Source organism: Mya arenaria, chromosome 8 (assembly GCF_026914265.1).
Source record: "Mya arenaria isolate MELC-2E11 chromosome 8, ASM2691426v1".
Lineage (NCBI taxonomy): Eukaryota > Metazoa > Mollusca > Bivalvia > Myida > Myidae > Mya > Mya arenaria.
In genome coordinates, this window is record NC_069129.1 from 63,932,865 (window position 1) to 63,946,772 (window position 13,908).

A 13,908-nucleotide genomic window follows, 5' to 3' on the forward strand; every position below is an offset into this window, starting at 1 on the left:
ACCTAGTTACACGAACCTGGCTATACGTACCTGGTTACACGTACCTGGTTACACGTACCTGGTTATACGTACCTGGCTACACGTACCTGGTTATACGTACCTGGCTACACATACCTGGTTATATGTTCCTGGTTACACATACCTGGTTACACGTACCTGGTTATACGTACCTGGTTAGACGTACTCGGCTACACGAAACTGGTTATACGTACCTGGCTACACGTACCCGGTTATACGTACATGGCTACACGAACCTGGTTACACGTACCTCGCTACACGTACCTGGCTACATTTACCTGGCTAAACGTACCTGGCTAAACGTACGTGGTTAAACGTATTTGGCTACACGTACCTAACTTCACGTACCTAGTAACACGTACCTGGCTACAAGTACCTGTCTACATATATCTGGCTAGACGTTACTGGCTGCACTATCTGGCTACATGGCTACACATACATCGCTACACATAACTCGCTTACTGGCTACACGTACCTTTCTACACGTAACTGACTTTACGTACCTTGCTTCTCGTACCTGGATACACGTACCTGGCCCACGTATTGCTCCCAAAATAGTCCACAAATGCACGCTTAAGTACCGTATCGCGACCACGTGTACTGTTGAGACGTGCAAAAGGAATGTACCAGAAGCACCAATATCAATAGTTTTTTTAGATATGATAAACATTGAACGCAATACCAGAAACCGTAAATTTGTAGTTAGTAAGCTTCTATCTCATTAACAATCCTCCTCCGGCAGTATTTCAATCAAATTAAGCCATATCAGTTTGAAATATCCTGTCCCAATGTACGGCAATGCATTTTGATTTCCTTAACTAAGAATTCTAGTCTTCCATAAGAACAGTTCTTGTAATACATGTATATAGTTTCGTTTGCATGAAAAAATCAACACGAGGACATAATTAAATCAATTTTAATTCAAACACATACTTAATTTATCTTATCAATTTTAAACAGAAAATGGTTAAATGCTAGATGGCCTGCGATTGAAAATTAAGAAAAAAAACCCAGATTTCTGAAATAAAAATTGCGTTGTTCTATTTATCTAGTGCGTTTCCTCCAGTTGGTAGGGCTGAGACGCCGAAGTGAGCTGGCGGCGTTGAGCTTAAAGCGACTGGAGCGGGAAGGGTCAGGTGTGCTAGCGCTCTTCATTCGGCCACGGAGCTTGGCGATCAATGACACGCCCGCTGGTAAGAACAAGTAAATATATAAAGTTAATTATAAGTAAACTATGAACACGCTGATGTTAAAGCATCCGCTGTGAGTCGTGGCGGTTCAGCTTCGGCCACGAGGCTAGTGCTGCTGTTTTAGGAGGAAAAAGAGCTTAAAATGAAAGATAATATACATACACAAACTATTTGTCCCTTAACCCGGCTCTGCAAAGACGGACTGGAGCTCGCTGGTAAATACAAGGGAGTAGTTGACAATACTTAAAATAATTCCTAAGACAATTTAAAAGATATTGGCATTTTGCGACATCGACCCTTTTGATAAAAAATAGATTAAGTTGGTCAATTCAAATCATTTATTTGATAAAGGCCACCGGCCAAAAACAATCATTATGTACAAACAAACACAAATGAGACAATTACAGGTGAATGGTGAACACAGGTTACATGTGAAAATTATTTGGCATAGAATATATGTAGTGATAAATGTGCATATAATACCATGTACAAAGTAGAACAACCTTATATATAGTTATGAATAAATATATATCAGTATGGTGTTTTTCAACACTGTTATGGTAAATTATTATTTACAAATTATTCCCGCAATTTTAAGGCATAGAAGATAAACATTGCTAAGTTATTAACAATGCTATCTGTTGTTGTGTTCAGTAAGAGATGAAATTTGTGCATGTTCGGATTATTGTAATACTTGCTGGGGAGATATTTGATCCTCAGATCATTAAAAGTAGTGCATTTCATTATGAAATGGTACTCAGTCTCAACCTCTAATTGACATATTTTACAAATTCTATTTTATTAGGGAGTATTATAATATCTGCCTGATACAACTTCTAAATTATGAGCACTTCGGAACTTTCTTATTTGTACATTATTTAAGTATGTTCGTTCGTTGGGAGAGTAAGTAGAAACTCGTCACAACCGAATAATGACGGCGTTACATAGTGTCAAATGCATACCCCCCCCCCCCCCCCCCCCCCCCCTCAGAAATGTTGTATTTTGAATAAACAATTTCCCATCATTTTAATACTAATACTGCACAAGTGAAAGTTACTGGCAACATACATTAGTTTTTGGAACCGCACGTGTTTGGGACCATAAAGATACGAAAGGACTTACCGTGACTTGTGCTCGTCTCTTGATTAATAACTGTGGAGACAAACCGCTGAAAGAAAGAAAAAAAAAACCCATATAGTTAACAAGGATGACTGTCACCTTAAAATTGTCACATTATAACAATACTTGTGCAGAAAAAATGAGTTATTTATTAAGAATTAATATAGAGTTTGCGTGCGCCATCAGCTTTCCTTGTCTACCCATTTCATCCTCTGGAGTAGAGATATGCTTGTATTGTATGCCAGTATATTTTTTTCTGCATGTCATCTGGCATTAATGTCAAAGTGTTCATTTTTATATCTATACAATAAGTCCATCAACACTTATTGGTTTCCGATTGAAAACCATCAGAATAACCTAATCAAAATAGTGTCAGTTAGTTAAGGCTCTTTCTGCGTGCATTTAAAAACAAGCAAATTAGTTCGACGGCGTGTCTGACCTTGACTTGTTCAACAGACTCGTCCACAGGAGGGGTGTTGTCATCGTTTTTCTCATTCTCCTCATTTGACGGACCAACTTCCGGTTTGTCTTCCTGTTCCTGCTTGAGGTCAGAATGTGCGTCGTTCTGATTTATGACCTCTGTTTCCGTGAATTCTTCCTCGTTTTCAGCGAAGTCTATCGAGAGATGTGTCGTCTTGTGACATCTGGAACATTTGTTATAATACTGATAAGCATGTGCGTCAATACGAACACACTCATTAATATGGAGAACTAGATTTATTTAAAATAAACAAAACAATCCAATTATCTATTCAAACTAGAAACAAGACACTAAAACTAGCAAGAACTTCTTTTTCGTGTAAATGCCAAATACAATTGAATCAACACCGTCTATTGTTGTAACGAAACATCGTACGTTATTCAACATCAACGCTTTTCGCTGACTAGTGTATGTCGGGATAACGAGCTCATTCTAATGATATTATGATAATCACATAATATTGGATATATAGCATTTCTTGTTCTTAACCCGTATACATGTACATCGCCGTACCTGTGAAGAAGGCGCCCATGATCAACCTGCTCCTCCTCATCCACATGTGTATCACTTGAGGCCTGCAAGTGGTGGTGCCCCTCGATGACGGCCGGAAGGTCAGTGTAGGCCGCGGTCGGCCGCAACATGATCTGCTCATCCTCTGTCTCTTTATAGGGAATATGAAATTCGATAAATGATATTATGCACCAATCAATTGTAACCACGCCCCCTCCCATGTCCGGGGGTATACGGGGGATAGCCGGGGAAATGGTCCGTGTTTTTACCTTCCAGGCCTTACCTAGAATCCATGGGTTGCGGGGGCATTTGGCCGGGATTCTACCAGGAGTTCGTCTCTCTGGGCGGGGATTATACCCGGGCTATGCTGGACCGCAAGTCTAAGTCCCCGCTGTCCTCCGGACCTGGGAGGCCGTGGTTACAATTGACTGGTGCATAAGCAAACCATACAAATATATCGTACTGGTCATTATACACAGCACGATGTAACATGCACGAAATTGAACCGACATTTAGCTTAACATGTACAGCGTCTTATTTCATAAGTGCAATACACTGGATACCACAAACTGCCAAGTACACTTGTACATTACACCTGCTTGAGAAATTTCGCAATCTCAGAATTACGTTCATACACGTACAGTTCTTGTGCCAATTCTGCTATCAGAGCAGACGCCAATCTCAGCCTGGACCAGCTAGAGTCATTTCTCAATCTCCGAATTACGGGAATGCACGTACAGTTTCTGTGTCAATTCTGCTATCAAAGCAGACGACAGTTTCAGCCTAGACCAACTAAGAGTCATTTTTCAATCTTAGAATCGCGTAAAGAAAAGTAAAGGTTTTGTGCCAATTTTGCTATCAAAGCAGATGACAGCCTTACCCTGGACCTGCTCGAGACAGTTCTCCAGATCGAGACAGCGTTTCCACAGCTGTTTCTTCTGCTGTACCAGACGACCGATCTCACACTCCAACTCTTGCTCCACATTCTGTGTGTCCGTAATCTGCAAACACATACATGTATATGACCTTTTATTTATAGCTTTTCGGTGAGTTTAAGAAATTTATCAGTGAAATAAAAAATGCTACTTCAATCTGATGTTTTACTGTTTGAATTGTTTGCCTGCTCTCACGTCCTTAATCATCAAACGTCAGCGCTCAAAAGTCTGGGACTAGAAACCTTCAATTTATTATCAGTTTATATTGTTTGAAGGCATTCATAACAGATAAAAAAACTTGTTTCAGTGAAATAACGCTTTCAATTAGGTGTTCACTCAGTGAAATATATTGCGAGCGATATTGACCGGAACAAACGCTCATCCTCTAAATACTATATGTCGTACGATCACATGCAGTATTTTGTATTATTTTATCATATCTTATTGCATTGAAATACAAATGCCTTGTTATTATACAACAATGTACTTCAACACTGCATTTCTTTACTCCATATCTTTAATACATAACTAAAATACTGTACAGCTTTCCTGTATTACTGTACTCAGGCCACTAATTGGTTCAATACATCAGATGAACGGGCGTTACCTCCTTGGAGAGCTGTCTGTGTTCTAGCGTGTTTTTGTGGTGGTCAACCAACCGCTTTGCCAGGTCCCGACCAGAATCGTCTGGAAAATAACGAAAATACAGATGTATAGCCAATGATCAAATTAAGAACTCTTTCAACTATATGATAGCACAACTATAACATGCAGGAAAAGTGTTTTCTCCTTGGCGTGACTTCTCGTGATTTCATTTGTAGTGACGAATAGTATACAATATGTCATTCATTTATAAAGAGAACACCTACTTGGCAAACATATTGCTGCATATTTTGCAAGTAGCCATCGTTCTTTGGAAAGAGTCAATGAATTGTTTAGAACTTGTTCATGCTAACCGTTTTTGTCCGTCTGTTGTCCCACAAGCCTGGCAAGGGTGAGCTCGTTCGTGTAGTCCAGCATCCCCAGTAGGCGGCTCCTCTCCACATCAAACTCGGACGACTCCGCTTTCATCGCCTCCTATTTGCAACCTTGTATATCTAATTATCATTCTTTACCCCATCAGGATCATTAAACTATCCACTTTAGCTTAGTGGTTCGTGAAAAAAGCCTGTTCCATGGGCGTTGACAATGCTGCAGTATGCTTCGCTAGATAGATATAATTATGCATATGTGTGCTTTCAAAGATCGCACTTCTGTTTTTGTTTTGAATAATTAAGATTCTCTTTATGTCATGGAAAAATATTTATTTTAAAATTAACACCACAAGGGCATTGTTATCTTCCTTGGTGCTTTCAACGTAATTGAACACTGTAAACTTAGTCAATATTTATAAGTGCAATAACAATTTTCTTCCCATATTTAATACTTGTTAAGTGAATTGAGGTATTAAATAAAGTTTACAACATAAATAAAAATTTGATTTATTTGAATTCACAGTTAAGAGAAAAAAATATTGTGTTTCTCTTATAAAGGTTGATGCACTCACGCATTCCTGTGTGTACCGCTTCTCTGCGTCAGCCAGGCGCTCATTGATGCGAACAAGGTCGTCTAGACGCTGGCTTAACTCGGCCTCAACAAAACCTGATTGTGCGTAAGAGTTGCAAAACACTACCTGATTATTTTCATCATTTAAAATTATGTTAAAAGATTATATTGAAATCAATATATATATATATTATACAATGAATATATTTTCTTGCCGTTAAAAAAATACTCATTTAACACAATTAATAACAATGTTTTAATATTCCAAAAAGGATGAATTAATGTCGAAAACAAAGGTTCTTATGAAGGATAACGAGTTTAATTGGAAAGAAATGAGCATAAAACAGGATATTTCTACCTTATGAGACTAAAGTAGACCATCGTAAATCTTTTAGCAATCACCAATCATTTAATATGTTTGCGCTTCCTGCTATAAAATCCACGATTACAATCTTGCTATCAGTAATTTATAATTTCTATAAATGCATTATTTAGTAAGTTGTTAACGGTTTATCAGTCAAATTTGATGTTTTTTATACATGAGTATTCATTTATTTTGAATAAAAGAGTAACTTTAAGTTGTATAATAATACAACAATACACACACAAAATGTTTTAATTACAAAAAACTGGCAGTAAGTCTCTCATGTATCGCCATACAAATATACATGTGGAAGGAAAGGTTCTTGAGTGCCGCTGAGATAGATACACGACCTTATGATGGAACAGTAAACAAAAACACCGGCGTTACCGTTGAGCCTCTGTTCCATCTGAACGTCCCCTTCCGTCACGTGCACCTCGTGGCCGCCCAGCTCGTGCTCCAGACGCTCTAAAAGGAAGTAAGGTTATCTTGTGCACCATTTCATTTACATAGTTAAAACTAACTTATCAAAATGTACGTGCATGCCGCTAATGTTTTAGATTCCAGGCAGCAGGAGGCTACCGAAACAGATAATGAAAGCGCTAAAGGCGGTGAAAGGCTGTAGGCGCGACAAGCGTGATTTTACTTTCCTTTACAATTCTGTTCCCAGGCAATAACAATCTAGTCAAAAGAATCTTTTGAGTGGCCCAAAACTGTAACCAATAAGTGCCTGTCATTACCTAAGGATAGAATATGTAAGTTGAATTTTTATTACAATTACTTTTTTCATAACAGAAACTGATACAATTAAGGTACTTGGATATATGAACATTGCCTTCATCTGGCAAGTTTATTGCTAGTATAAAATAAATTTAATGAAACGCGGTATTGGCTGAAGACGTTTTGACTATTTCTGGTTGGTAAAATCAAGACTTACCATTTTCTCCGTAATTATCATGATTATCTATTCCCCTTGGTTCCTCTACCAGAGTTCTTTAGATTATTCGGCTTGCTTTCAAATTCACATTAACGTCGCAATGAACGTATTGTAATAGGGCTTTGTTTTAATTGCCCTATACGTCCAATGTTCTAACCCCGGCACATTATTTATTAAAGCGACAGTCCGCAAATCGGGCAAATTAGCCATGAAAAAAAAAAAATTCATCTATGTGTTGATAAGCATTCCTGACTGACGAATCAAAAAAAAATTTGGTTCAAATCGACCTAGAAATGAGTTTTTCGTGTCATTTTCAATATCTCTTCTTAACTATCGGCCCCCGAGAGTTAACGGTTATATAAATAGAAAAAACAGTGGGATTCCAAAGTTCTTGCGCATGCGCAGGGCGATACTATTTCCCGGTCTCTCCTCGTAAAATCCGGTCTCATCCGGTCTCATAATTCCCGGTTCATAACTTATGGCCCCAGGCAACGGATTGTGTTGCTGATGTTTATAACACGATTTTGACAATCTTATTTGTTTTTATATGTAACAAAATGGTATAAAATATATAAACATTATGTCTTAATTTATGCAATTTGTTATAGGTATACACTATTTATGCAATTCGTGTTAAAGGTGTAGAGAAAGATGCGATGCAGTACAAATGCTCATGTTTTTTGCATAAAAGATTGAGGACGGCTAGAGTATGAAGTAACTTAGAATTGCACCTTTTAAATTATGTTATGTTATGTTATTGTTCTTCCTTTTATGTTTACCCCCCCCCCCCCCGACATAAAAAATTTTAAGCTTAAATGATTACAATTGAAAAATTCCATGTTTGCATATCCGACTCATATCTGATTTACATGTAGTCAAGCATTGTTATTTTTTGTATTACTATTATCAATAGTATACTTATAACTGAATTTAATATGAAAAAAACACACACTCAATGTGTTTGTTATTCATGACATTAATTTCAGTACATGTGCATTTTTCATGTTTTTATCTTTGCCTAAATTTATTTTATGTTTTATTGATATAAAATTTGAAATAAATAGTGACATAATTATCATCAAATATCTAATGTTTTAATCAACTGTAATCTTTTGTAATCCTATTACCCCCCGCGGTCATTAACACCTTTTTGATCACGCCCGATAGCTACTATAAAACAGAGACCGGAGGAGACCGGGACCGGATGAGACCGGGACCGGGAAATAGTATCGCCCCCAAGAGTAGTCGGAAAAACCGTAGACCTACTTTCTCTTTTGCCGTCTAAAAATAGCAACTTTCGGCAATTTTCAATTTGTTAAATCTAAGTTATTAAAGCGATTTTTTAAAAAATAATTGCGGTTCAGTCGGTCTGAAACAATGTGGAACTTATTAAAAACTTTTGAAATACGGTTACTTTTGCGGACTGTCGCTTTAACATGTGATGTCAAAAAGTAGCCTAAGATCTAACAATACCTGATTTCGATTTGCGAAACATTAAGTGACACTAATATACAAAATCAATACATACACATGTATAACAAATATATATTTTGAGTCATAAACCATTAACTACTTACTAAATACTGCATTCATGGAAAATATGAATTACTGATAACAAGATTGTAATCTTGTATTTAATAACTGAAAACGCACAAATAATAAATGATTGGTGAATGCTAAAATATTTACTGTGATCTACTATCATCTCATAAGGTAGAAATACCCTGATTTTAGCGCCTTTCATTCAAATTAAACTCGGTATCCTTCATAAGAACCTTTGTTTACAACGTCCATTCATACTGTTTGGTATATTAAAACAATTGTATTAAGTGTGGTAAATCTTATTTGGGAGTAAGAGTGCATCTTTAAGTCTGTAGGTTAAAATACGGAAATTACCCGTAACAAAGATTACATTGTAATTTATTAAATATCGCTAAATACATCCAGTCATATATGCAGATTCATGAGACGAGATTTCTGAGAAGAATTAAACTAAATTATTACTACTGCCACCGACCGTTTTCATTGATAAGGTCCTCAAGCTCCCGTTTGCATGTGCTGATGGCGTCACAGTCCTCGTGCAACAGCGTCTCCATCGTCTGCGCCCCACTGAGCAAGTCGCCGATCTTATCCGATAGACGCTCAGATAGACTCAGGGTTCGCTGGATGCTTGACTCGCGTGTTTTTCTCAGGTCTTATATAAAGAAACAGTAATCACATACCAGAAAGCATAATCCTCGTGATAAATGGTAATACTTTTGCCTTCAAGTTGCCTTACATTAAGTTACACACAATGCATTTTACAGGGCAAGTGGTACCGCTACAGTTTTTACACACAAATATTGTTTTTATAGGGCATACAATGTACAGGAGTTGAACATACATTAGTCATTACTGCATGTCAAATAATGCAAGATTAAACGCGTCTACGCACCAACAAGGGTCTCGTTAACATCCCTGATTTCGAGCAGTTGGGACCGGAAGGAGCGGATGACCCCAAGGATGCCCTCCGGGTCCGTAATCTCCGCCTGGACTCCCACTGACGTCATTTTCGGCTTAGTCTGGAACAGTGATAAACGGGAGTGTGAATTTCAACATCTCTACACGCACGTTTGGGTCCAAGTGTTACTTGAAGTCAGATATCATAAAATAAGACTTATGTCTGCCTCGCCAAATAACGCGACTAAAATAATGAGCCGTTTGGGAATTGACGTGTCGTTTTGTTTGTCGGTAAAAGGAGAAAGCTTTGTATCACATCTTCGTTGACGTAGATCAAAGTTTTTCTATTTGTTTCTCATTTATTTCGGAAAAGTGTGTTTACTGTTTTGCAAGAATAACATAGAAATTATGACAATAGAAATAAACTCCGTGTAGTTGTAAATAGAATCTTAGAAGTCAGAAAATAAGTTAACGTTCTTGCCGAATAGTTTTATTTGAAAACTCGTAAATGTTTGAATCAAAAAAGTATGAACCGTAACTTCATCATTACGTTTTACAAAATGCACCCCATACTCACAAAGGTTTATTGAGATTGACTGTGGAACAGACGTTGACGTTGTTATGGCAATGACGTGACGTCAAGCAGAGAAGCAGTAAATAACGTCACGTCGTCCTCGCTATAACGATATCTGTTTACTTTGATTTAAGACACTCTATTAGATACCGACGTTTATGAATTTCGATTATATAAGAAGGCTTAAAGATAGCATCACTGTTTCACCATTTTATCTAATTCATTACCAAAATAACAGCATTATCATAAGTGGGGAACCTCCGGAGATAAATTCACTTTCATAGGACGCCGTGCAAATGGCGCCGTTTTCCTCCTTTATTCATGTTTAATGTGATTCCTCCAGTGATCATGCACAACAAATACAGTGAACATTTATCCGATAAGAGATGTGGTAAACATCGTTCCATTTATTGACAATAAAATAGATAACACATAAGTATGGAGAGCTTTCTAGACACTCGCGCATTTGCTATTGTTGTGTTTCTGCTCGTTGAAGGAGATTCAACAAGAAGTTGCTACTCTTGAAAGTATACATTATATTCTATAAGCAATATACCTTCACTAAGGATTTGATATTCTTAAAATTTTATGTTATAATCTACATATAAGAAATATACGCTCACTTAGGAGCTTATACTCTTGAAACAATACATTAGAACCTATATAAAAATAGTTCAATATGTCATACACAGGGGGGCTCCACCAAGAACATTTTAAAGAATAAGAGGCTAAAGGTGCTATATTTCAGTGTCAATATGAACTTTTGTTTGTCATTTAAGTACTACTTTACTTACTACCAAGACGATATCGCAACATATGTATCTAACAGGGCTACATATCAACATCTTTCTACAAAGGCTAAATCCACACGTTTTTCTACCAGGGCTACACCTCAGCATGTATGTTAAGTTAGCCTAGTGGCGTAGCGGCCTAACGGCGTGAAGTTAGCGGCCTAGCGGCGTGAAGTTAGCGGCCTAGCGGACTAACGGAGTGAAGTTAGCTAACTGGGCCTCTAAGCTGCTGAACTGCTTGATCGAAATTTTTGAAAAAATGTTTTTAATCGCTTCAGATTGATAATTTGTGCATTAAAACAATTAATTTGTCATTTTTTAAAAGAAAACGTATGGGAAAATGCTCTGAATAGAAAACAATTTAAGGCCGCTTTTTAATGTATGGATACAAAAAACTTTGATTTTTCTTGTATTCCAAAAAATGCATTACCAATTGCTTTGAAATAGAGAAAACAAATAGGCCGCTAGGTCGCCAACTTTACGCCGCTATGCCGACAGGCCGCTAGGCCGCTTACTCCACGCCGCTAGACCGATAACTTCACGCCGCTAGGCCGCTAACTTCACGCCGCTAGGCCGCTAACTTTACGTACATCACCAGGACTAATGCTCGTGTTTTTCTTCAAGGTTAACAACTAAGTGTGTATCTACGAGGGCTAAAACTTAGACGTGTATTTCTACAAAGAATAGAACTAAGCGGGTTTCTACAAGGGTAACAACTTAGCGTGTCCCGGCAAGGGCTTCATTTCATCGCTTTTCCACGAGGTTACAACACAGTGCTTTCTACCAAAGACACATCTTTTTTGTTTGTTGTTATCAAATGTTACATCTGTTTACAAGCATGGCTATAACTCATCGTGTTTTTATCAGGGTGGAAACATCTATCTGAGATTGTGTAAATTCCCCTGGGGTAATTATGATCTGGGCAGATTTTTACAGTAAATAATGTTTTGCACGTACATGTATAAACCGAACATTTGCCCATGGGGCAAATTTGTACTCGGGCACAAATAGCCCACGTTAGTAAATTTGACCTTGGGTAATTTTTGAACGAATTTATAAAGTAATCGTGAAAATTGAATTTTTGATCTAAGTCAAATACTTTGTTTTTTGAAAATGTATAAGAAATAAGGATGAAGCTAAACTTATTAATGTATTTTATACGTACATATATGTTTTTACTGCCTAGTCTACAGTTATTCATTTAGAGAAATTATGTTGCAGCAATTTCGGGTAAAAAATAAGGAAATCTGTGTCCTTCAAAGGACTTATATTGTCATACCGTCAGAAAACATTTCAACTCTAAGTGCTCACAAATTTGTTTCATTCTGGATCAATTAAAAATCGATAACTTTCAAAGCATGCACCACTCAATTGTAACCACGGCCCCCAGGTCCGGGGGTATACCGGGTATAGCAGGGGAAAAGAGCCGTGTTTTTAACTTCCAGATGGCCCCGCAGTGCCGGCTGAATGCGGTGGTTTTGTCTTTGTGCCAAAAATAGCGTGGAATGGGCCTTACCTACCTTACCTGAGGTGCGGGGGCGTTTGGCGGGGATTTTACCAGCAGTTCGTGTTCGCAGGACGGGGATATTACCCAGGCTTGGCCGAAAGTCAAAGTCCCCGCTATTCCCCGGACCTGGGTGGCCGTGGTAACAACTGACTGGTGCATTATTTAAGAAATATTACACACCACCGAGGGTCATATGACATTATAAGGACCGACCAGTCAGCCAACGAAGGGGGTACATTCACCTTCGAGGGCTGACTGGCCGGTCCTTATAATGCCATATGGCCCGAAGTGGTGTGTAAATATTTCTTATATTATACCGAACACTTTCTTATATTACGATTTAATAATTTAAAAGCACTTTAGATGTGTTTTTTATATTGAACATAGCTTATAATGTTTACTTGCGACATTTTTTGCCGTTGTGAACAAGCAATCCACACTTACCAATTGTATGACGTCAGCGGTCCATATAACATTTTGACAAGGTCCGGACCGGCCAAAAATATGATATGGACCGCTGACGTCATAAAGCTGGATTTTTATCAAAATACAGTGATATACGGACATATCGACTTTAAATATACAAAGAAGGGACACATTTATGTGAGGTATAATATAATGTTATATAACCCTCAGTAGTGTGTAATATTTCTTAAGTTATCATACTCGATGACAGTTGGTATTGCTTTTTTGTTCTAAAAACTGACTGCTGCATTTTAAGCTACCGCCATAGGAAAGCGAAATGTATTTCAATGTTCAGCATTCCATTTTCAATGCATATGAGTCTCAAAGAAAGACAAACTAGCCAACTTTGGAAGCATAATAGTTATTTGATATAAACATGTCATTTCAAATATTTCAGTCCTTTTTAGAAACAGCCTGCAGAGAAATTTAAAAACAAAAAGTTTGATTAAGTAAATCAAGTTAATAATGACGAAAAAAGTAGTTTTTTTAAACAATTGTAACTGTTATATATAATATAAAATTTAAATAACCATTTAAAAAAGTACTTACAAAATTCGGAAAAACTACTGACATACATCCGAACACCAAAAGGTCGATTCATTTCTGCCAAGTTACCAAGGAGATGACGTCATACGTTTTTTCCATAATTGTGACGTCAACAACTTACTATCCTGATTTCAGGATTATATACTACATAATTATTGTATGCGTTTTATGTACAAGATATTGAATGTAATTAAAATGTACATAAAAAGGTTTATATATAACATATAATGGGAATTTTTAATGATTAAGATAATACCTAACATGTTCTTAATGTCTTAAATTGTAACATGTATTAAAGCAACGAGAGACCATTTTCTCCCGCCTCAGATTATAAGTATCTTCCATGGCCGAGAGTGTAAGATAGGTTCATTCCGACCCGAGCGTACGGTGTTTTGCGGAAACGAGGTTTACCGAGTTTCCGCAAATCACCCTGCGTGAGGGTCGGGATGAACCTATCTTACACGAGCGGCTATGGTAGATGCTTTTTCTC

The 13,908-nt window shown here is 37.5% G+C and overlaps 1 protein-coding gene across 1 annotated transcript in view; it reads right to left on the reverse strand.

Annotated features, from left to right (window-relative positions):
- Positions 1-998: 998 nt before the first annotated feature.
- LOC128244467 (uncharacterized) overlaps positions 999-13,908 on the reverse strand; it is a 124,832-nt gene continuing 111,922 nt past the window's right edge. Inside the window, exons 2-12 of the mRNA XM_052962469.1 lie at positions 9,531-9,657; positions 9,114-9,290; positions 6,550-6,627; positions 5,800-5,894; positions 5,210-5,330; positions 4,861-4,940; positions 4,199-4,319; positions 3,322-3,469; positions 2,767-2,971; positions 2,331-2,376; positions 999-1,208 (exon numbers count right to left, since the gene is read on the reverse strand). Coding sequence (XP_052818429.1) covers positions 1,063-1,208; positions 2,331-2,376; positions 2,767-2,971; positions 3,322-3,469; positions 4,199-4,319; positions 4,861-4,940; positions 5,210-5,330; positions 5,800-5,894; positions 6,550-6,627; positions 9,114-9,290; positions 9,531-9,645 — 1,332 coding nt within the window. The 5' untranslated portion in view covers positions 9,646-9,657 and the 3' untranslated portion in view covers positions 999-1,062. The remainder of the gene's footprint in view (positions 1,209-2,330; positions 2,377-2,766; positions 2,972-3,321; positions 3,470-4,198; positions 4,320-4,860; positions 4,941-5,209; positions 5,331-5,799; positions 5,895-6,549; positions 6,628-9,113; positions 9,291-9,530; positions 9,658-13,908) is intronic.